This window comes from Balaenoptera borealis (genome assembly GCF_965194805.1).
Source record: "Balaenoptera borealis genome assembly, chromosome: 8".
Lineage (NCBI taxonomy): Eukaryota > Metazoa > Chordata > Mammalia > Artiodactyla > Balaenopteridae > Balaenoptera > Balaenoptera borealis.
Genome location: NC_138865.1, coordinates 110,062,033 through 110,086,079, shown reverse-complemented (window position 1 = coordinate 110,086,079; position 24,047 = coordinate 110,062,033). Strand labels below are relative to the sequence as shown.

The 24,047-nt window shown below is 45.0% G+C and overlaps 2 protein-coding genes across 4 annotated transcripts in view; one reads left to right on the top strand and one right to left on the bottom strand.

Moving 5' to 3' along the window:
• The window catches only part of MORN5 (MORN repeat containing 5), a 33,793-nt gene extending 24,817 nt beyond the window's left edge, over positions 1–8,976 (bottom strand). The window contains exons 1-4 of one of the 3 annotated variants that reach the window (XM_082402304.1): positions 8,732–8,866; positions 4,833–4,980; positions 3,045–3,156; positions 70–116 (exon numbers count right to left, since the gene is read on the bottom strand). In XM_082402304.1, the coding sequence (XP_082258430.1) occupies positions 70–116; positions 3,045–3,156; positions 4,833–4,980; positions 8,732–8,778 (354 nt within the window). In that variant the 5' untranslated portion in view covers positions 8,779–8,866. Of the gene's footprint in view, positions 1–69; positions 117–3,044; positions 3,157–4,832; positions 4,981–8,731 lie in introns of all 3 variants that reach the window. The other 2 variants (XM_082402302.1, XM_082402303.1) reach the window with 2 other exon arrangements.
• Positions 8,968–24,000, top strand: NDUFA8 (NADH:ubiquinone oxidoreductase subunit A8). The gene is made up of 4 exons (XM_082402297.1): positions 8,968–9,123; positions 15,455–15,618; positions 19,755–19,920; positions 23,681–24,000. The coding sequence occupies exons 1-4, from the start codon at positions 8,971–8,973 to the stop codon at positions 23,816–23,818; spliced, it is 621 nt and encodes a 206-aa protein (XP_082258423.1). The 5' UTR covers positions 8,968–8,970; the 3' UTR covers positions 23,819–24,000.
• Positions 24,001–24,047: the final 47 nt, after the last annotated feature.

Genomic DNA, 24,047 nt, shown 5'->3' with positions numbered 1-24,047 from the left:
GGGCCTGGGCACCGCCTCCCAGGACCGGGGACATTGGAACCACCGGGAGGGAAAAAGGAGTCGGTGTACCTTTAAGGTCATAACCCCTGTGTGTTGTCTCTCTCGGATGCTGAGGCCTGAGGAAAGGAGATAAGGTTGGAATAAGTAACTTCTTGGTTTCCTTCTACTAGTGGGTCTGTAATTCCCTGTCCTCTGGACTGAGGGCTGGATGCCTGCCGAGCGCAGCGCCACGCTCTCAGCTCGGGGTCCCGCACACAGCGGTGCTCTGAGGTTGGCTGACGAGGATAAGCAGGTACACTATTGGCTGACGGTTACTGAGGGCACGCTCCACGCCAAGCGCTTCACAGCCGTTCTCTCCCCGAAGCCTCCTGCCAAAGCCCATCTCATGGATGCCCAGAGAGGAGAAGGGCAGCCTTAACCCTCCCCCCACCCTCCCGGCCCTAACAATGCCTGCCACCGAGGCTGAGAGGGGGCTTTTGGAGAGGTGAGCAGAGTGCCGAGGGACTCGGGAAGGAAGTGCGTACTAAGGATAAAGCTGCTGAGCCAGGAGCCGCTGGAGGAGAAGGCGTGGCGGCAGGAAGGTTGTGCGCTGCCTCAAGACTGGCAGAGACGCAGCTTTGGCAAAACCTAAGCTGTGCTTGAGAGCTGAGGGCCTGAGGCCAGGAGCTCTTTGCCTACAGGCCTCAGCTGGGGTGAAAAGCTCATGACAAAGTCATCGCTAAGCCAAGGGGAGCCATTTACAAGGCTCTCCAGTGGCATCCAGACTGGCAGCTATTTGAAGGCAGAGACTGTGTCCTCGAAGCTCCCTGTCCCCCGGGGCCCAGCCAATGTCTGCCACAGAGCAGGTGCTCAGGGAACGTCTGTGAACATCATTGCTGTAACTACCCTAAGTGCGCCCATCACCTCCTACTGTGATGTCAATATTATTGTCCCTGTTTGGTAATAACTCTTTACTGAGCACCTCGTATGTGCCAGGCAATGTGCTAAGCACTGCGGACACGGAGCCTTTGCTCTCGAGGAGCTCACAGTCGGCTCCTCCTGAGAGATGCTCACGACAGAGCTGGGGGAGTGGATCACGGCTGCTCTGTGATTTCTCATGGGGAGCACTTGCCTAGTCAGGGAATTCAGGGAAGGGTCCCAGGAAAGGGGCATTAAGCTAAGACCTGAAGGGTGGGAAGGAGTTATTTGGGTGAAGTGAGAGGGTTAGAGCATTCCAGGCAGAGGGAAAGGCAAGAGCACGGTCTCTTGGAGGAGCAGAGAGTACATATGAGAAGGGTAGGGAGTGAGGGATGAGGCTGGGGACCTCACAAGAGCCAGAGAACGCGGCTCATTTTAAGAGTGTGGAACCTTATCTTCAGGGTAGTGAGGAGGCACTGAAGGGCTGGTGGCAATCAGATTCACGGTTTCCAAAGATGAAAGTGACCACAGAGTGGAGAATGGCCCAGAGGGGGTCAAGCGTGGATCTCAGGAGATCAGGTAAAGAAGGGTAGAGGATGGAGGTCTGGAATAGGGCAGCGTCAGAGAGGATGAAGAAACTCAACTTGGCACATGGCGGTGCTTGGTAAATATTTGTTTAATGAACAAATGGATATATTTTAGAGGCAGAATCCGTAGGACTAGGTGATGGATTGCACACAGCGGTAGGAGGAGGCAGGATTAGGCTTATCTCGGCTGGGGGTGGGGGGGAGTGACAGTCTCTGGGGGAGCAATCCTTGGGGGAGAGGTAGCTGGTGAGGAAGGTAATGAACTCAGTGCAAATTGAGGGACAACCAAACGTAGGTGTTGGGGAAGCTGGATGCAGGAATCTGAGACTTAGGGATTTTGATTTCAATTAAATGAAGGCTTAAAAGTGAATCAACTTGTAGGAAGAAGGCACAGAATGATGACAGAAGAGGGCCTAAGCCAGAGAGCCGTGGGGAAGCCCAAAATTAATAATTAAGGGGAGGAGGAGCTGCAAAGGAGACGGGATAGAAAGAAAGTGGGAGAGTGAGGTGTCAGGAAAGCAAAGGGAGAGAAGGAGTCTCACCGGGTCCACTATCTGATCCAGGTCACAAAGCCAGGGTTTGCACTGACTGACTCTGACCCTGAGTGCTTTCTGGAGGTTTCTGTCCTCAGGGAGGTTGAGCTGCCCAGGCTCATCCAGCTACTGGGGGGGGGAAATGCTAGGACTCCAACCCTGACCTTCCAGCTCTCTGCTCTGTCAACTACACCACATTATCTCATGTTAGGGTTTTTTTTTTTTTACAGTTTGCAACGTCATTTTCCCACATTTGGATATGTTGTCTGGGCTGTGCTGAAATCTAGCCTCTTGAGGTTCAGCTGACCTCACACGAGTCTCACAAACACAGGATGAGCCCCTTAAGCTGCCAGAATCCAGACTCTAGCCCTGATGTCGCCCTCTGTGATGGAACTCGATTTTTGAAGGGACATAGCGTGATGCAGGGGACCTCAGAGAGGAAGACATGGGCTCCCGTGGGAGCTCTGCCACTGGACACGTGTTTGGACTACGTGGACTCAGCTTCCTCCTCTGTGACATGGGACTAGGAAGGCAGACATGGCAGGGTCATCTGGAGATTCTATGAGACAGGGATCATAGAGGGCCTCACCCGGCACCCGATGCACAGAGCACACGCTCCATCGGTGCTGTTCCACGTCGGTGCTACAGCTGATCCGATGAATAACAGCAGCTGAGAGGTACTGTGCACCTACTGCGCGTGCAAGACACTGTTGTAAACACTTTATACGAGTGATCTTATTTACGAGACACGTGGGGTAAATGATGCTATTGTCCCATTTTGCAGGGGAAAAACTGAGGCACAGAAAGGTGGAGGCACTGCCCTTGGTCTCCGGCTGGTACAGGGGAGCTGAGATTTGAGGACTGGCCTTTCTGATTCTAGAACCTGGCGCGTCTGCATTCTGCGACCCTGCTCCATACTACACTCCTTTGGGTGGGTTACTTCAATGGGCCACAGCCCATTTATTTAGAACCGTTTTTCACCTTCCTCTCCGTTTGGGTGTGAAGGGAAAGAAGGGTGCCTGGGTACCTGCAGGCTTCAAGCCATAGCAGATCTCAGTGTAAAACCTCCGATCGTAGCTGTCACAGTAATGCCAGTTCTCAGCATCATACTGCAGCCCGTCTGAGAAGGTGTACGTGCCCTGGAAGATAAGGAGCACACACACAGGTCTGAGGAACCCACAGCCCACTCACCAAGAAGGACGAAAGTCAAGGGAAGGGGTGGCTTTTTCATCGCCATAGAAAAGAAGGGATAACTATCACAGCTATTACAGCTGCGGTGATTAGGAGGAGTGGTTATGAAGTCCTGGCACCCAAAATACGCAACTCACTGTGTGACCTTGGGCAGATGACCTATCCTCGGTAGCCCTCGGTTTCCTCCTTCGTCCAATTGGAAAATAATGCTGTATATTTAATAGGATTGATTCAGTGAGAGTCAGTGAGATAGTACATGAAAAGCATTTAACATAGGGCTGGCATATAGTAAACAGTCAATAAATGTTACTATTATTCTTATGGCTTGAAAGTTCAGAGCCCTCAGTCATGGCTCTTTGTCCAAACATGTACATTCAGCTTTTGCTGCCTTAGTGCTAAAGGAAGCCTCAGGATGTAGACATCGCATTGGCCTGGGCATCAGGAAACATGGGTGGAAATTCCAATACTATTAATTCACTGGGTGACCTTGGGTAAGTCACATCCCCTTCCTGGGGCTTAGATTCTCCAAGCTGTAAAGCGAGGAGTGTTTCTTAACCTTTTTTTAGGTCATGAGCCAGCCCCTGTACACACCCATAATCCCATGAAAGTTATAGATCCTTTTCCTGGAGAAATTATAGTCACATGTACACAGAAGCTTTTGTAAATAAATTGGGAGATTTCATTGACTCCCTGAATTCTACTTGTGGCCCACAAATCCCAGGCTAAGAACTCCTGACTTAGATGATTTCTCATGATAGTAAAGGTGGAGTTAACACTTACTGAGTGCCTACTGTGTGCCAGGTACTGAGCAGACTGCTCACATATATTGCCTCATTTATTCTCATAACCGTCCTAGGAGATGCCTGGTACTCTCGTGGCCGGTGGAATCCTGGTCCCCCAAAGATGTCCACGTCTAATCATTGAACCTATGAATGTGTTAACTTTACATGGCAAAAGGGACTTTGCAGATGTGATTAAGTCAAGGATCTTGAAGTGGGGAGATTATCCTGGATTATCTAGGTGGGCCCAGTGTAATCACAGGGGTCCTTATAAGAGGGAGGCAAGAGGGTCAGAGTGAGAGAAGACGAGGTGATGATAAAAGCAGAGGGAGAGGAGATGTGATGATGGAAGTGAAGGTCAGAGGGATGCATGGCCATGAGCCAAGGAATGCAGGCAACTTATAGAAGCTGGAAAAGGCAAGGAAGTGGATCCTCCCACAGAGCCTCTAGAAGGAATGCAGCCCTGCTGACCTATTGTAGACTTCTGATGTCCAGAATCATAAGATAATAAGTTTCTGTTGTTTGAAGGCACTGAGTTTATAGTAATTTGTTACAGCAGCAATATGATACTAATACAACCACTGTCCCAGTTTATAGACAAGAAACATGAGTCTCAGAAAGGGGAGGTCATGGGCCCAAGGTCACACATTTGGTGGCATAATAGGATTCAAACTCATCATGGCCTGTCCAGGAGCCCTTCTGGATCCACAGGGAGAGGATTCCAGAGCCCTGAAGATCAAGAGGAGGGAGAAGAGAGCAGCAGAGGGGGAGGGCAGGGTGTGTGTCAGGGGGGCTCTTCCTGTCTGAGGCTTTCCCTTCTGCAGACTCCCTCCCCAGCTGATTACCTTTACGACCAATCCTTTCTCCCAAATGGCATCGTATCGGCTCCCACTGGGGAAGTACAAGGTTCCTTGGCCATGAAACATGCCGTCCTTCATTTCCCCAACATATTTTGTTTCGGTAGGGAGGATGTATTCGGCTTCCCCCTCCATCCTGTAAGGACAAAGGGAAGTCACTGAGCCCCCATGGCAGCTGGAGCATCAGAGCTGGCGGGTGCAGGAGAGCCAGCAGGAACCTCAGGGTCCTCGGACGTTACTGTCCCAGCAATATTCTGCTCAGAAACAAAATGTTTGTTTCCCTCAAAGCTCAAAAGTAAGAGGGGCTGTGTGTTGAAGGGGATGCAGGGTTTGGTCTATTTGTTCTCCCTCTCTCTCAGGTAGGGACTGTCCTGGAGTTCACACTGCCCCTGGAAGCCCCCCTTGGGAGGCCCAGATAGGGGAAAAATGCGTCCAAAGCCACTCAGTAAACACTGTGAAGCAGAGATGGGGGCCAGGTTTCCTGGTAGCTGATGCTGGGTCTTCTCCGTCCCCCACAACCAGCCTTCCCCTGCCCATTGCGCCATAAGTAGGAAACTGGGAAAAGTATGAAATTTAGATAGGAAACAGGAATTTGAATCCTACTTCACCATGCCCTAGATGTATCATCTTGGAGACTTTCCTAAACCTCTCTGTTTTCCTTCCTTCCTTTGTTCCTTCCTTTTTTCCAAGAAATATTTACAGAACACCTGCTATATGCCAGGTGCCTTGCTGAGTCTAGTCTGTTGGATACAATACTACAGACACAACAGTGATCAAGGTAGATGCAGTCCTTGTCCTCGGGGGGCTCACAGTTCAGTGGGAGACACAGTTTAGCAATTATATAATGCGTGGTCAGTGCCTTGCAGGAGAAGACAGGCCCCTACCTGAGCACGGGGCAGGGAACCAGCTGGACCACTTACTTCACGTGTGAAATGGCTGAGATTAATGCCCAAGATTAACCCAGATACTGGTAACAGTTTTCCTAGTAAAGGCCTGACATATACTGAGTGCTTAAGAAATATGCTTTCATTCATTCCTTCATTCCTTCTCCATTCTTCCCCACTAGCTGGTATTTACCTCTCCTAACTCTGAACTTCTTTTTGGTTTTGTTTGTACCTCCGTTGGACGCCTTGCACTTCCTGCCTTGCATCGTAATTGTATACTTCATCTCCTCTATTTAATCAAAGCTTCTTGAGAGGAAGACCTTGGTATCCTCAGCTCCTAGAATCATGTTTCTTTTTTTTTTTTTTTTTAAACATTTTTATTGGAGTATAATTGCTTTACAATGGTGTGTTAGTTTCTGATGTTTCTTCTTAAATAGGTGCTCCTGAACATCTACTAAGTAAGGAACGAAGGAAACAGAAGGGCCAGTGGACTTCCTGAGTGGATGACAGAAGTTGCTGCTGTGACAGAGGCCCCAAGCAGGAGAGCACTGTGGTTAAGGCACAGCTTCTGAGCCGGACAGGCCTGGAGTCCAGACCTGGCTCCACCTCTCCATGCCTGTGTGACCTTGTGTGACCTCCACCTTTCTAAGCCTGAGTTTCTCATCTGTAAAATAGGGATAATGATGACACCCTGCAAAGTTGTTGCGTTAATGGCTATGAAACTATAATAGAATGCCTGACGTACAGAAGAGCTTAAAAACTATTTTGCTTTTACTTTGCTGCAAGACACAGAAGGAAAGAGAACTCCTCTTCTTCTTTTTTATTTCTTTAAATTTTTTTTTTTTGGCTGCATTGGGTCTTAGTTGTGGCACGTGGGATCTTCGTTGAGGCATGCGAGGTCTTTCGTTACTAGTGCGTGGGCTTCTCTCTAGTTGTGGTGTGTGGGCTCCAGGGCACGTGGGCTCTGTAGTTGTGGCACCCGGTTCCAGAGTGCGTGGGTTCTGTAGTTTGCTCCGCGCAGGCTCTCTAGTTGAGGCGTGCAGCTCAGTAGTTGTGGCACGCGGGCTTAGTTGCCCCGCGGCACGTGGGATCTTAGTTCCCTGACCAGGAATCGAACCCACGTCCCCTGCATTGTAAGGCGATTCTTAACCACTGGACCACCGGGGAAGTCCCTCCTCTTCTTCTTTCCTCTACCTCTTTGCTTGAGATCACATCTGTCATTTCTAAACATAGTCTCCGTCTAAACCCTTCTCTGAGATTTGGCAACTCCCCTCTTTTTTTTTTTTTTTTTTTTTTACTGCGAATTGGACACTATTATTCATACCATCTACAGACATCTCCAGCCCACCCCAAACAGAACTCATCCTCTCCTCCGCCAAAGCAGCCGAATCCTCCAGGTTCAAAGCCTGGAGGTGGGCTCTGGGCTGGGATTGGAAGCAGTCTCTGAATGGGACCAGGAGCCAATCAGTTGCCAAGTCCTGGCAATGAAATCGCCCAACTTCTACATTTTTCTCTTTCCTGCAGCCCCACTGCCTCTGCCTTGGCCCAGAGACCTGGTGCCTCTTACCGAGACAGTGGCAATGGGCTCTGACCTGATCTCCCCACCTCCACTCTGCCTCCCTCCGTCCCTCTTTCCATCCTTCCCTTCCTCCTCTCCCTCTCCTTCCCTTCCGTTTTTTCTTTTATTCATTCAAGGTGGAAAGCCTTCATTTTATAGACGTATTTTTTTGGCCGTACCATGCAACATGTGGGATCTTAGTTGCCCCACCAGGGATCGAACCCACGCCCCCTGCATGGGAGTGCGGAGTCTTAACCACTGGACCACCAGGGAAGTCCTGAAATGCCTTCATTTCAAATTCAAAGTAAATTAGAAAGAACAAAGAGAGCTACTTTATAATGAAGACATCAATCCTTAACAAGGATATGATAACCATATCTCAAATATTATTCATCCATTCATTCTCTTATTCATTCATGTGGCTAACATTAACTGAGTGTGTGCCAGACAGATGTACTATGAGGAGGGATACAGAGATGAAATAAATTAGATTTCCTAATGCCCAGCACTACCAAGGGTCTAACAGTGGCTCTTCCCACCCACAGAATTGTGCATGGTATTCAAATCTCTCTACGTAAGAGCACAGCCCCCTGTCTAGCTTGGGCTCCCACTCTCCTCCAGGCACATTCTACACTCCAACCAAACTGAACTGCCTGCTCTTTCCCTTATAAGCCCTCTGAGCTATTGCTCATGCTATTCCCTTTGCCTGGAAACATTCTTCACCTTGCATCTCCACCCACCTAGATCCTACCCAACCTTCAGGGCCCATTTCAAATATTGTCTCCGCCATGAAGTCTTCCAGGACTGCTCCAACTAGATGCATCCTCTACAGGGGCTCAGCAGCAGGGGTCTATAGTAGAAAGCACATGGGCTCTGAAGTCAGATCTGGTTTTCATCTCTGCTCTGCCAAATGCCAACAAGGTGACTTTGAGCACATTACATAATTACCTTGTGCCTCACTTTTCCCATCCGTATAATGGGGATGATTATATCTATCTCTTAGGGTTGCTATGAGGAGGGAAATATTCAAGCAAAGCCACTATCTGAAATTATCTTCTCATATATCTGTTTGTTGGCAGTATACCAACTAGACGATAAGCTTCACAAGAGCAAGGATCTTGATATTTTTAATATTCTTATCCCTATATCTAAGACTGGCATTTAGCAAACACACATATATACGGGTATACATGGAATGGATGTATCTCAGCTCTGCTGTTTATTAGATATGCGTCCTTGAGCAAGTTACTTCACTTCTCTGGATCTCATTTTCCTGAACTGTAAAATGGGAATAAACATTCCTATCTGAAAGGGTTGTCCTGAAGTTTAAAAGGGATAAAGTTTGTGAACGTGTCTGGTACAAAGTCCTTTGCAGAGGCAAAAAGACCGCCGGCTTTTCCCAGTCACGGATGTTCAAGACATAGTGAATCAAACGAGGTCCTTACCTCCCATCTACAAATTCCCCAATATATTGGCTTCCCGTGTACTCCATGGTGCCTGCCTCTAGCCTGCAGCCGTTGGTAGACCAGAGTCTCAGTGTATTCCGCCTCACTATGACAACCAGGAGGGATAGGCGGAACCGAGGCGAAGCCCCGCCCCCAGGGTCCACGGAACTTCCTGGCTCTGCGCATGCTCTATGGCTCGCTGTTGGGCAGAGCAGTGCGCCTGCGTGCCGCCGCTGCGCATGCGCAGACGTTACGTGGCCCACGGCAGTCGGAAGGGGAGTTCAAGGAGACGTGGGTGCCGCGGCAGCGGGCACCTCCTCGGGGTCGGGGCTACCGCCATCATGCCCGGGATAGTGGAGCTGCCCACTCTGGAGGACCTGAAAGTGCAGGAGGTGAGGCTCGTCCGGAGGATAGGCAAGCGGGGCACAGGGCTACAGCTTCCCGGGCCTGGGCCCAGCCCTGCTTGCATTCCGCGGACCCTGGGCCCCGGATCCCCCATCCCCACCCCATGCCCCCAACACTTACACAGGTTGACCCTCGGACGCCTCCTCGTCAGCTCGGGGAGACCCATCCCTCAGTAGCTCGAGAACTCTCCTCCCCTTCCCCGCAGCAACCTGCGTCTCCTTTACGTGAATAATAGTACTTTTTATTAAGCACCAACCAGGGTCACTTTACTTACTTCATGTCACTTAATACTCAGACCTCCTTGCGAAGTGAGTGTACAACCCCGGGCGCTCCAGTCGAGGGAGAGAGGCAGTCAGTCACCTGAAAGTAGCATCGTCGGTGCAGAGTGCATTGGAGTGGAGCTAGGAAGCCGCAGAAAAAGGAGATGATATTGGGGAGTGAATTTGCTAACAACCTGGGAAAGTGTTTGGTAATAGGACATTTAAAGCATTCATTTATTCAAGACTCTCATTTGAATAATTACCATATGCACATACACTGGAAAATGAGAGAGATAATCCCTGTCCTCATAGAGTTTATAATCTAATAGGGAGACAGAAACATAAAGAGGGAATTACAGTACAGTGTAGTTAGCGCTATGAGAAGTGAAGACCGATAATACTAATTACAGCAAACATGATGAGGCCTTTTCTAGATGTCAGGCAGGATGCTAATTACAGACATTAATTCATAGGGTCCTTCCAGCAACACTGTAAGGAAGGGTATAATTGATCTCACCATGTTATAGATAAGGAAACAGGTCCTGAGAGAAGTGATTTGCCCAGGGACACACGGTAGAGCTGGAATGTGAACCCAGGTTTGATTTTAAAACCCATGCTTTTAAACTACCATATTACGGGCAAAAGCTCAAAAGAGCGAGAAGGCTTAGCAGAACCTTTTGTATTTTGTGTTTTGCTTTTTGACATGACTCTTTTGTTGGTGGAAAGCAACAGTTGCTGAGCCGGGAGAGGTACCTTGGGCTGAGGCAGGGCTGGAAGCGACTTTCACAAGGCCAGACTGAGCAGTTTGGACTTCATCCTGTAAATGAGGTGGTGGGGAGAGGTGGAAGATTTTCAGGCAAAAAAGTGCCAGGACAGGACTGGATAATGAGGCTACACTGGAGGAGAGGGAGGGGAAGATGAAAAATTACATACCAAAAATTATATCCCAGGCCCTGTGTTAAGTGTTTTACCTGCATTATTTCACTTCATCTTATATGCCTGTGAGAATGGCAACTATTATTATATTATTTTAATTATTATAATAAAGTGACGTGTACTAAAAGTTGGGGGTGGGGACGTGTGGGTACTGCCAGCAGTCAGTTTGTTTCTTGCCGGACTGTAAAGCTGGGTTGAGACTTTGAGTTGCTGTATTTTTCATTGGCACTTTAATTTGATTCAACAGTCATCTGAGGTTCTGCTTCTTGCACGTGTTCTATTTCTGGAATAAATTTGCCTTTAGAATTCACACAGTTGAATTGAGAAACAGATAATTACATAAATAGCTAAAATACAAAACAAAGTATGATTAAATGCTACAGAAGAGGGGCAGACATGGTTTAAGAAAAGAGGGTAGGATTTGAAGTTGTATCTAAATTCTAGGCCTAACTATTCGGTTACCTCGATGAGTCACTTTTCCCATTTGCAGACACAGTTATTTTATTTGTAAGATGAAGTGATTCCAGCTGTATAATTCTCTGAGGCTATGAAGGGAACAGAGAAAGCACTTCTTGGGTATAATGTAAGACTTGGCTAAATGTCATTTGAAGAATGGCATTTACAGGCAGAGATGGAGAGAAGAACTTTCTAAACAAGGCAGGATCTGAGCAAAAGTAAGCAGGTGAGGCCCAAAATGGGTTCCGGGAACAGTGAGTTCAGTGTCCTAGAGGACAGACAGTACCTTTTTAAAGTCTGGTGGGTGAGAAGGCCGGAAGGATAGTTGGAATCCGAAGGGTTTGAATACTTAAGTAGAAACTTAGGCCTTATTCTGCTGTTAAGCCTGAATCCTTCAAGGGTTTTGTTGCTAATTTGTTTTAATAACAGAGTAGGGGGCTTCCCTGGTGGCGCAGTGGTTGAGAATCTGCCTGCCAATGCAGGGGACACGGGTTCGAGCCCTGGTATGGGAAGATCCCACATGCCGCGGAGCGGCTAGGCCCGTGAGCCACAATTGCTGAGCCTGCGCGTCTGGAGCCTGTGCTCTGCAACAAGAGAGGCCGCGATGGTGAGAGGCCTGCGCACCGCGATGAAGAGTGGTCCCCACTTGCCGCAACTGGAGAGAGCCCTCGCACAGAGATGAAGACTCAGCACAGTCATAAATAAACAAATAAATAAATAAAAGAACGTGAATTTCTTTAAAAAAAAAAAAAATAACAGAGTAAAATAAGAATTGTCTTTTAGGACAGCAGCTCTGTGAAGAATGGTTGGAAGAGAGGAATAAGAAAAGCAGGAAACCAATAACTGAGGAAGATATTATTGACCCCAGCATGATTGGTGACTGTGCTTACAGAGAGGAAATAACGCACTTATCTAGAATTGATCCAACTTAGCAATGACTTAGATATCAGAGGCAGGAAAGGTTGAGGAATCGGTGTCAGATTTGCAACTTGACACAACTGGGGAAGCCAGAAGGAGTGGGTTTGAGAAGCAAGTTAAACCCATTTTGGACCTCATTGACCTTGGAGTTATGACACATGCCTATGGAAAAATAGTCAGAAGCTTTGGGCAGGAAATTCCTTGTACACATTAACGATTTTGAGTAAAAATGGCCAATATTTATGATGTGCTTCTATGTGCTAGGCACTGTTCTTCATATTTTTAATGTGTGTTCACCCTGACAACAGTTCTATCAACTAATACTATCATCCTCCACTTTACATAAATTAAGCAAAATACAAAATCTAGTATAAATTAAGTACTACCAAAAAAAAAGGTACAGATCTGGTTTAAGGAAGAGAGAACAGGACTAGAAGATTGCTTGTAGATTGTGGGACTTTTTCTGCCTCTGTTTCCGCACCTGCAGACCATCTAAACCTGCTGTGCAGTGAGGCTGTTATGAGGACAGATGAGGAAGGGCATTGAAATTCTGTGTTCTTTGAGACAAAGGGAGCTGAATGAATCTGAGAGGGTATTCACAGTAAGCAGCTGTGAAAGGATGTGGCTTCTGTTGGAACTTGTCAGTATTAGTGAAGAAGCAGGTGAGGGGTGGCGGTGACATCTGAAGTTCTTTGCCTCCTCAGTGATGCAATGGGAAGAGGCCTGATTGGAGGTCACAGTTTCTGGTGCTAGTTCTGCACTTGCCACTGACTTGCTGTGCCATCTTGAGCACATTGCTCCTTTTCCTTAGGAAATAAATTCAGTGAGTGGTTCTCACCCTTGATTTCCCTGTGACAGGGCATGTTTTATGTGCTCAACAACATGGGCATAACCTAGATTGAGATGAGACCTCTACCTTTGTGGGGAAGTAAAGCAAAGAAAGCCATAGGCTTTTGGGGGCGTGATAGCTGTGAAGGCATTGGAGTAATTAAATCAGCCATTTAAAGATGTTTTAAGACATTTGACAAGGAAATAAATGTAGCTAACTTAATTTTTTACATATATTAAGCTTTAAGTAACTTTTTTTTTTTTTTTTTAATGGCTGTGCTGGGTCTTCGTTTCTGTGCGAGGACTTTCTCCAGTTGCAGCGAGCGGGGGCCACTCTTCATCGTGGTGCGCGGGCCTCTCACTGTCACGGCCTCTCTTGTTGCGGAGCACAGGCTCCAGACGCGCAGGCTCAGTAGTTGTGGCTCACGGGCCTAGTTGCTCCGCAGCATGTGGGATCTTCCCAGACCAGGGCTCGAACCCGTGTCCCCTGCATTGGCAGGCAGATTCTCAACCACTGCGCCACCAGGGAAGCCCAAATATATTAAGCTTTAAAAAAAGTTTGCGTCTTGATTTTTCAGTCGCCCAGCTCTTTACAGGTAATATAGCAAGCAAACGTGTACCGCTCAATTAACCTAAGTAAACTATTATCAAAAACTGGAATACAAAATTTTACAGATTTTTAAATGAACATATTAGAACTGTCATGGCAAATTTCACTTACATCCTAAATTTACCTTTGCTTTGATAATTAGAACAGTTGTAATATTAGTAGTCATAGTCATAACTTTATTCTTCTCTTCCTATAGTGTGTAGGTGAATTGTCTCCTCATCTTTCCTTGCCTTTTATCTTATTAAAAATATTAATAATTTAACCTAGGCTGTGTGAAATTCCTAAAATATGAAATTATAAAATTTTTATTATTATAAAAATAATAATTATAAAATTATTCTCATGTAAAAATTCTTAGTAAATATTTGCATATCAAATCCAGTGGTATCTTAAGGCATAATGCACTAGGACAAACTAGATTTTATTCTAGGTACAATGGGTCAGTTTTAGAAAATCTGTTAATGCTCTACATTACATTTATAGATTAATGAAAAAGAAACCTGAAAATTTCATTCTTTCCTGGTGGAGGAAACAACAGTGCAACAAAGCCATTTATGGTTAGAAAGAAACTTCCCTAATGAGGAACATCTAGACAAGTATATCCCAGACACCAACAACCAATATCATACCAAACTACTTTAAAGTTTAGAACAAGGCAAGGATGCCTACTGCCATTGCTGTTTGTCTGTATCATTCTGGAAGTTTTGGTCAGAGCATTAAGATAGGAAAAGAGAAGAAGAAGGAAAAAAAGATATAAGTATCAGAGAGGAAGGGAGGCAGTTTTTATTTGTAAATGGAAGCTTTTCTCTTAATCCTCTTGAGTTTCCTATTAGAACTGACAAGAGTTCAGTAGACTATGGCTACAGAGAAGATACAGTGTAAAAACAAGCAGTAACCAACTTGAAAATCTAAGGGAAAAATGTCCCATTTAGATAGTATCCAAAATGTGAGAATACTGAGGAATAAACAAGAAATATGCAAGTTTCCTGTATGAAGGAAACTGTAATTTTAACCAAAGAAAGTGAGAATGAGCTAAATAAATGGAGAGACATACTGTGTTCCGGATGAGAAGGCATCATTCATGTATTCTTAACTCTCTTGTAACTGTTACATCCCCTGCTGCTGGCACAGAGTGAGTGCTTGACAGCTGCTTGTGCTGGGGTGCTGTTTTGGGTGCTGGGGCGCTGTTTTGGGTGCTTGGTGGACCATGGTAAACATCACCTTAATTAGTTTAACTTAGGGAGAATGGACATCTTTACAGTAGTCGACCTCTGTTGAAAACAAAATCCCTACCCTCTTGGAGCTTACGTTCCAGTGGTCACAGATAGAGTGACCACTGGTGCTAGCTTATCTAAGATGATTAGGGAAAGACTCTGAGATAAAATGTGAGTAGAGACCCAATATTGTAACAGTGCCCTTTCCTTTCTAATTTGTTATATAACTAGACTTAGTACAGTTCCAATGGAAATTATTGGAGGAAGGGTGTTCATCTGTAAGAATAGCCAGAACAGTTTTGAAAAGGATGAATAGTGAGGAGGATGGTCTTCCCAGACAACGAACAGTAATTAAAACATTGTGGTATTGGCACAGGAAGAGGTGGTACAGAAAAGAGGCTAGCAGGACCCCTGCTGCAGCAGCTGCTAGACAGGCTCTGGGCTGTACCGTGAGCTGGCCGTAGCTACACTGTGCTTCTCAAGAACATGTGCCGGGGTGCAAGTGAGTGAGACTGACACAGTTGTAGGGATGGCTGCCTTGGATATACTCTATAATTTTAAAAAATTCACAGATTTAGTACTTTATTATTAATGATAACTTGCTGAACTAGATGCTCTTACGGATCCCTTCCAGTCTCTAATCTTCTGTGATTCTGTCATCTTCTGGGAATCTTATATATCCTCCCACTGTCACTTTTCTTCCTGCAGAGGAGACTCATCCGTGCTCCTCAGGGTTGCTTCCTCCCCGTACATCCCAGAAGCCTCCATCTTCCTTCAGAGCTCCACTTTCTCTCTCATAAAGATCTAAGGATTCCATTAGGGCTGCCATTTCCTTATGTCTAAAATGGGGATGGTAATATCAGCCTGATGAGATTATTACGAAGGTGTGGAAAATCATACATGTGAAAGAGCTCTGTGATCTCTGAAGCACCATAGATCGTAAGGGATTATTACAGAGTCCCCTGTCTTTAGTTTTCTTGGCAAAGTCAGAACGGGGCTACCTTCCTGTTCCCTCTATCTTGACCAGCATGAGGTGAGGTTAAGGAAGTGGTGTCCTGGTACAAATCTGGTCCTTCTCCTCTGTTCCTCTCCCCAGGTGAAAGTCAGTTCTTCTGTGCTGAAAGCTGCGGCCCATCACTACGGAGCTCAGTGCGACAAGCCCAACAAGGAGTTCATGCTCTGCCGGTGGGAAGAGAAGGACCCGAGGCGGTGTTTAGAGGAAAGCAAGCTTGTCAACCAGTGTGCCCTGGACTTCTTTAGGTAAGATCTTTTCACGTCAGTGCCCACTGGTTGCAACATCAAGGTATATGTATCTCCGTGAACATCCAGCTAATTAAATGGAAGGATAATTTTATTAATTTTAGTAGGGAATGGAAGGCTTTGCAATCACATAGACCAAAGTAGAGCACACAGTAAATGAGAGTTATTTTTGTTCTTTGTTTTTATTATTTGGCACATTCTTTTTCTTTTTTTTTTTTGAAGTATAGTTGATTTACAGTGTTGTGTTGGGACTTCCCTGGCGGTCCAGGGGTTAAGACTCCACGCTTCCAATGCAGGGGGCATGGGTTCCATCCCTGGTCGGGAAGCTAAGATCCCACGTGCCATGTGGCCTAAATAAATTAATTAATTAAATTAAATTACAATGTGTTAATTTCTGCTGTACAGCAAAGTGATTCAGTTATACATATATATATTCTTTTTCATATTCTTTTCCATTATGGTTTATCACAGGATATTGAATATAGTTCCTTGTGCTATACAGTAGGACCTTGTTGTTTATACATTCTATATATAATAGTTTGCATCTGCTAATCCCAAACTCCCAATCTTTCCCTCCCCCATCCTGCTTGGCAACTACAAGTCGGTTCTGTATATCTGTGAGTCTGTTTCTATTTTGTAGATAAGCTCATTTGTGTCATATTTTAGATTCCACATATAAGTGATATCATATGGTATTTGTCTTTCTCTTTCTGACTTGCTCAGTATGATAATCTCTAGGTCCATCCATGTAGCTGCAAATGGCATTAGTTTATTCTTTTTTATGGCTGAGTACTATTCCATTGTGTGTATGTATGTGTGTGTGTGTGTGTGTGTGTGTGTGTATAGACCACATCTTCTTTATTCATTCTTCTGTCAATGGACATTTAGGTCACTTCCATGTCTTGGCTATTGTAAATAGTGGCAAGTTCTTTAATCTCCATGAACCCCAACTTCCAAATTGTAGAGTAATACCTATCATAAGATTGTTGTGAGAAATTTGAAAAGGCACATAAAAACAGCTTAGCACAGGGCTTGCTTGTGGCATTTACTAGATTGTTATCATTATCATTACTACAGAACACACAGTTATGATGGAAAGGAAAGGTGTTCAGAGTCAAGTGTTTAGGTAGGCCACTATACTTGATATAAGTAAAAAAAATCCAAATTATAATTGTAGAAAAATGTTTTAACCATATTAGTCAGAACTCTATTAAAAAGGACAGAAACTCAACTCAAAGGGAATTGGCTCATGTCACTGTAAAGTCCAGAAATAAGACTGGCATCAGGCAGGACTGGATTCAAGGGCTTAAATAATTTCACACCTACTTGGTATCTTTTTGCTTCACCTCTTATCCCCCACCCCCAGCTTCTTAGTCCTGCTTTCTCTGTCAAATTCATTTTCAAAGAGACCCTCTCCTTGCTGTAGCAGCAATGGCCACCAGCCAGTCCAAGCTGCTGTGCTCCTTGCTTAGCAGACCCAGACAAAGAGTGCCACCCAGTAGCATGAGCAGTGGTCCCTGGACTGAGTCTCATTGGCCTGGCTGGTCAACTTCATGTGCATGTCTTTGAATCAGTTGTGTTTCAGGAGATAAAATGCTGTGAGTGGTCAGGCCTAAAGTGGGGAGGAGACTTAGATTCATCTAAATCACATTGCTGAGCGATAGGGAGGGGTTGTTCCCCAAAGGAAAATCTGAAGGATGTTCCAGAAGAATAGAGAATGACTGCTGGCTAGGCAAAACCCACAGATGTCCCTTACAATGACGCTAGAGGAAAAAAAATTCCTTCGCACAATAGCTGCTTTCCTTCTTTCTTGCTTCTGCTGTCTTTGTTCACATGCAGAGATATTTTTGTGCTTAAAGTCATAGTGTGTGTACATTTGAAAATTCATTTTTTCACTTGCAACTATTGGAAACATTCTTTCAAGTTGCTCTGTCTTCATGATCATCATTTTTCATGGCTGTGTAATATTCTATCAGTAGATAAACCAGCCATAATTTTGTTATTAAACATCATTATTGATTGTTTTGGATAAATCTGCAGTGATTACTTTTGTGTAGAGATCATTTTCATTTTTTAATTAATTCCTTGGCATAAATTTCCCAGCAGTGAGATTATTCTTTAAAAAAGGCTTTGAACACGATTTATGGCTCTTGAATTACAGTTGCCATTTCTTTTGAAGTTGGGTCAGTTTATGCTGTCCTCAGCCTATATCCAGGTATCCCTCTCCAGCATTGCATATTATTTAAATATTTGATAGGTACAAAATGGTGTTTTACTCTTGCTTGAATTTACATTGATTTGATTGCTAATAAGATGGAATGTGTGTTCCTTTAAAATTTTTTTATTTTCTAAGAGAACTTTGGCAAAGTATTTTTCCTTTGACTCAGAGGGAGCACGTTTAAGTGGGAAATGTTTGGATTTCACAGGCTCCTGAGGTGCTGAAGTAGCTTGCTGTAAGCACTAGTAGATAATTGTCTGTTAGTGTGGGTGCCAGGGTAACAGAGCCCAGAACATAGACCTAAGTACCAGAGTGATGGCTTGCAGCCTTTCTTCCGCTGCAGCATATTGGAGGGAGTCCAAAACTCCAACTGGACACGGTTGCTCACCACCGTCGCGATTCTTAAGTCGAGGCTAGGGGGGTGCGGTTTTGTGTACCGCAGAAATGCAGGTCGTTGAGGCTAGAGGTAACCCAGAAAAGCTCCCGAGGCTTTGACATTCCTTCTTCCTTCCTCTTAACACATCCCATCACCCCCAAGGCTATACTCAAAATACCTGCAAAGGTATAAGAAACTGGTGCCCCTTGGTTGCCTCCCAAGAGGGGAACCGAGCAGGAATGGAAGCCAGTTTTTCTTTATGTATTTCCTTCGGCCACCTCCGAGGTTCTTCCCGAGACGTGTTAAATACTATTCCTGTGTTGAGTGTAGCTAGATTCTTGGAGTGTGACAAGCAAATACTTCATTATTATTCCACATGGGGAAGGAGGTGCTCCACGCTTCTTCCACTGCCTCAAATACGGCTTTTACATAAAATAACAGTATTTTATTCTCGTCTGACTTTGCATTTATTTGATTACTAGCAAAGTTGAATGGTGAGAGAAGGGGAATTTTGCAAAATAATGGAGGCTTATCCCTTTTATACACAAAAGTTAGTTTTTCTTCAGCCATTTCTGGTGACCACAAAATGAATTATAGGCTATGTTGCTTCTTAACAGAGAGCAAATATAATTTAACTTTCTTCTTCTTTTTTTTTAAACAGTTTTTTTTTTTTAATTTTTTATTTATTTATTTTTGGCTGTGTTGGGTCTTCGTTTCTGTGCAAGGGCTTTCTCTAGTTGTGGCAAGTGGGGGCCACTCTTCATCGTGGTGCGTGGGCCTCTCACTATCGTGGCCTCTCTTGTTACGGAGCACAGGCTCCAGACGCGCAGGCTCAGTAGTTGTGGCTCATGGGCCTAGTTGCTCTGCGGAATGTTGGATCTTCCCAGACCAGGGCTCGAATCTGTGTCTCCTGCATTAGCAGGCAGATTCTCAACCACTGCACCACCAGGGAAGCCCTTAACTTTCTTCCTAATGACAAGGATTAATCTCTGTTTTTGTTCAGTGCATGAATAGAATGAAGTCTTTTGAGCTTTGGAGGCGTGTAGGGCAGGTTGCCTCTACACTGATTGACCCCAGGATCAGAAGATCCTTGTTAGTTAGTGAATTTGCTTTTTATAGTCTCTCTCCTCCTTTGTCAATGTCTGTTACCTCTGACTTCTGTCAGCATGCCCATCTCTGAGCGTGCCTCCTCTTCGAAATTTGCGAAGTGGGTAGTCTTTAGATTGGATCTAAAAAGAATAAATAGGTCCCAAGTGAGGAGTTCTAAGTGAAATATATACCCCTTAGACCACAATCTTTTGGCATTTCTATTCATTTGTTTTTGCTACACAAAGAAATTAGGTCTTATTCCTCAGAAATCTTTTTTTACGTATTGTTTCTCAACCTGAGGCTCTCCAAGTTGTCCTGTAAGTGAGGTAAGAGTACTCCCGTACCTTTCAAAAAGCAAGGCTGTGTGTATGAGGTCTGCACCAAATTTTTCCCCACTTTTTTGTTTTTCATGGTTTTGCAGAGAGCTGCCCCTAATCAAGCCCTCTTTTCCAGGCAGATAAAGCAGCACTGTTCGGAGCCTTTTACAGAATACTGGACCTGCATCGATTACTCCGGCTTGCAGTTATTTCGTCGGTGTCGCAAACAGCAGGCGAAGTTTGACGAGTGTGTGTTGGACAAACTGGGCTGGGTGCGACCCGACCTGGGGGAGCTGTCAAAGGTAACACAGTTTCCTGCTGCTCTCCCTCTCTCTCTCTCTCTCTCTCTCTCTCTCTCTCTCTCTCTCTCTCTCTCTCTCTCTCTCTCTCTCTCTCTCTCTCGCTAAGGGTGGGGAAAGGCAGGGGGTGGTCCGGAATGGGTCTTCTTTGAGTACGGATCTGATGTGAGAAATCCAGACTGACCAGTCAGCTTAATTAGGGAGTGGTTATACACAGTCCAGAGGGAGTTTATTTAATAGAAGTGTTCCTTTAAATAGCTCGCCCAGCGTGTGCAGATTTGTTTTTGATTAATTAGCTAACTGAAGAACAGAAGGGAGTAGATGAGGATAAACAAAATGTTAGGGGCACCGTCAGTTGAAAACATTGAGGTTATTGTGGGGAAATAGGTTTGAGGTTATGCCAGATTTTTCAGGAACATACCTGAGATTTAAAAAAAAAAAAAAAAGTAATGCCTGTAGTTTAAAAAGCTTGTTTTTCTGATCTTTCTCCCATATTTCCTGTCTCAGTTGTGACACCACCATCTGTTGAACCCTCAGAGGGAGAAACCTGAACGTCTTTTTTCTTCACTTTGCGCTCTTTCCTCCTTTATCCAGTCCTCGATTCCTGTGGCGTCTCCTGGAATATTGTTTTGAATCCTCTCACTGTCCCCACTTCCTGGACAGGAGTTCTTAGTTGGGCTACATGAATTTCTGGGAGGGGAGGCTGGATCACTATAGGCATGATCTGTGTGGAAAATAAGTCAAATATCACTTTCCTTTAAAAAAAAAAAAAAACTTTTCAAGGGGACTCCTATTTGCTTGCAAAACAAAGCACCCCCTCCATATCCTGACATGCACGGCCCTTTGTGATCTGACCCATCCCCGCTTCTTAAGCAGTGTCACCCTCCGTTCCCTGTGGGAAGCATAGGTAGCAAGGCATGGAGGGAAGAACTCTGGTTTGCACGGAGACTGAGAGTGGATTTGAATCTTAGTTTCATGACTTAATTGCTATGGTTCCTTGAGCAAATTTCTTAACATTTCCTATCCTACCACATTTATAAGATGGGACCAGTATTAATCCCTGTTTTTCTGTGAGGATTAAGCTAAGGGGCCTGTGTGAATCGCCAGCATAGTACCTGGCACATAGGTCCACAGTTAATGTTCTTTCCCTTCCCTTTGTGTGTGGCATCTGTGGATAGTTGGGTCTTAAGCTTGTTGCCATAAGTAGAGGAATGGTTAAGCAATTTTTTTTTTTTTTTTTTTTGTATCTGGCATATCTTTACTTCGGATACCTTCTTTGCTGCAGCAAACAAATTATTTTATTTATTTTTATTTTAAAAAAATTTTTATTGAAATATAGTTGATTTACAATGTTGTGTTAGTTTCAGGTGTACAGTAAAGTGATTCAGAGATATATATATATATGTGTATATATATACGTATATATATATATTCTTTTTTTTTTTTACATTCACTTCATTATAGGTTATTACAAGATATTGAGTATAGTTCCTTGTGCTATACAGTAGGTCCTTGTTGGTTATTTATTTTATATATATAGTAGTGTGTATATTTTAATTCCAAATGAACAAATTATTTTAAATAGTTGATAATTCTAAGTTGGAAAGTGGTGGAACTTTTACATAGAATAAAGAAAACTACCTTTTCTCATTTCTGTCTCACGAAAGGAGAATTTACAAATCATGTTAAGAAAGCATTTTTATTCCTGAATCTTTGTAATAACATTTTTAAAAACCTATAAAAGGAAAAGGTACTGTTATCTGAACTCTTTTCAAAAGTGTATTTCTTTAAGAGGAATATCAGCTTTAGTTATACTTAAGTTCAGTATTTGGTCTCTTTCTAAGAAAGGTCATAATTGGCTGGACAAAGCCTACATTTTAGCGTCATTCACTTGTGCATTCTGGTTCCACTGGCTTGCCTTTCCCTCCTGTTTGCCCCCAGTGAATTCATACTCACTCGTCCAGTCTCAGCTCAGGTGTCAGGTCTGTCTTTGAAGTTTCTGGCTTTCCTAGGCAGGATTGCTCTCTCTCACCCATAATTCCATTGTCCTGATAATATTAATATTGAAAATAACTAATGGAGCACCTGTTCCATACATGAGGCGCTTCATGTATATTACTCTAATAACCCTAGGAGCTACTACTAGCTCCGTTTTATAGATAGGAAATTGAAGGTTAAGTCAGCTGCCCAAGGTCATTTACCTAGTAATTAGTTTGACCTCATGCTTCTGCTCCTTTTCTATTTTGAGTGTGGTGCAGAAGAGGAAGTTGCTTTATTGTCCTTTCCCCAGTAATTTGTCCTTTAAAGGAGTCCTTTTACTTTTTCTAGATTTATTTCATAGACATCTTGAATTCCTTAAAGGAGCTTCACATGCCAGCTGGAGGCATTTGGAATACTCTGTCAAGCAGTAAGGAACCATTAGTGATCTCTAATTATAGCAGAGAGATGAGAAAACTGTCTTAAAAGCAAATAAAAAACTATTCTGGACTTGTAGTCAGAAGACTGGGGTTCCAGCTCCAACTCTGACATTTGCTGTGTCTTGATCTTAGACAAGCCAGCCATCTCTGCTCCTGTTCCATGAACTCGAGATAATTATGCCTCAGAGGGTGGTTATAATAAGAATTATGTGATTGTGTCCATGAAAGCTCTGTTCACAATAGATGGTGTTTGAATTTGTGCATCTGGGAAGATTGATCTGGTCACAGTATGTGGAGTGGCTTAGGAGGCCACCAGATAACAAGACTACTGATAACCATGGCCTTCTGTCTTTCTGCTTCTCTGGGCCTGTTTCCTCATCTTTAAAATGAGAACAATTTCTGCTGGGTTTCTGATGGAGACTTCTGTGGGTTTAAGTGGGTGTAAAGCGCCGTCCTCCTCTCTCCCCGGGACCCCAGTTCCGAGCTTCACCCTCGCCTGGCCCGTTGGCTCAGCCCCCCAGTCTAGCATCTGCTCCTTCCGGCCTGGCCTGCAGACGCGAGTAAGTACTTCCCTGCTCCAGTGGCACCTGTTGCCGTTGGGTTAAAATTCAAGCATCTTTGCATGTCGTCGTTCATCACCTGGCTCCCGTGTCTCAGTGTCGAGCATTAGGTGAGAGCACGGGCTTTGGAGCAGGCAGATCTGACTTCAGGTCCATCCACCGTTAGCTGGGCGGCCCCAGTGAACCTGCAGGTTGACCTCCGAGGAGTGTGAGAGTGAACTGGAATAAGGCGCTTGGCGTCACTTCTAACAGCAGGACGTGCTTGCTTAGGGGCTGCCTCTCCCTCCGCTCCGCGCGCAGCCTGTGCTCGGCCGCCCCAAGGCCGTGCCCCTCTGTCTCCGTGTGTACTGTTGGTTTACTTGGAAGGTCTTTTCCTCTCTAATCTTCCTGGTGGCTCCTGCTCATCCTTCCAGATGAAAGTAAATGTTGCCCCCTCAGCAACAGGCCGAGGACGAGTGGCCGTGCGGAGGCCTTGCTCTCCTAGCGCTCGTTCGTCTCTCGGTCACCGTGACCCGCCTAGGAAGGCCTGGGTGCTTTTCCGGGCTGACTCCTTCACTGAGGACAGTGTGGATCTTGCTCTCTTCCGTATCCGTATCTTCCATGTGGAATGACACAAAGTAGGCCTTCTTCGATGCTTATTCAGGGCTAAGTGTGATTTGCTAGGGCTTTATAGATGAGGAGTGGCTGAGGCAGCCAGAGCAGAGGGGAGACCCCAGGAGGTGTGTTCATGGTCACAGCTACTCCACCTGCCTCTCAGCTCTGCTTCTCCTCTTTTACCCGCTGCAGGTCACCAAAGTGAAAACAGATCGGCCTTTACCAGAGAATCCCTATGAGTCAAGAGCAAGGCCAGAGCCCAACCCTGAGATGGAAGGAGATCTGAAGCCCGCCAGACATGGCAGCCGCCTCTTTTTCTGGACCACGTGAAGGTGGGTCCGTGGCCCACACCCAGTCATGCACCCAGGCAGCGGGTGATGAAAACTCTCCTGTAGTTTCATCAACCGATAGAGGGCTCTTTCCAGGATCACAAACATTAACAAAAACATTAATTTATGTGACTTGGCAGTTATTCTATACCATTTCCTGCCCATTAAAAATTTTAAAGGAAACAGTTGTATTTTATTATGTTTTATATAACCTTTTGGCCTTTAAAGAT

Coding starts and splice junctions, on each gene's coding strand:
- NDUFA8 (XM_082402297.1), top strand. CDS start 8,971: ATGCGCAGACGTTACGTGGCCCACGGCAGTCGGAAGGGGAGTTCAAGG. Junction 15,619..19,754: donor TGTGCCCTGGACTTCTTTAG/GTAAGATCTTTT, acceptor CCTCTTTTCCAG/GCAGATAAAGCAGCACTGTT. Junction 19,921..23,680: donor ACCTGGGGGAGCTGTCAAAG/GTAACACAGTTT, acceptor TACCCGCTGCAG/GTCACCAAAGTGAAAACAGA.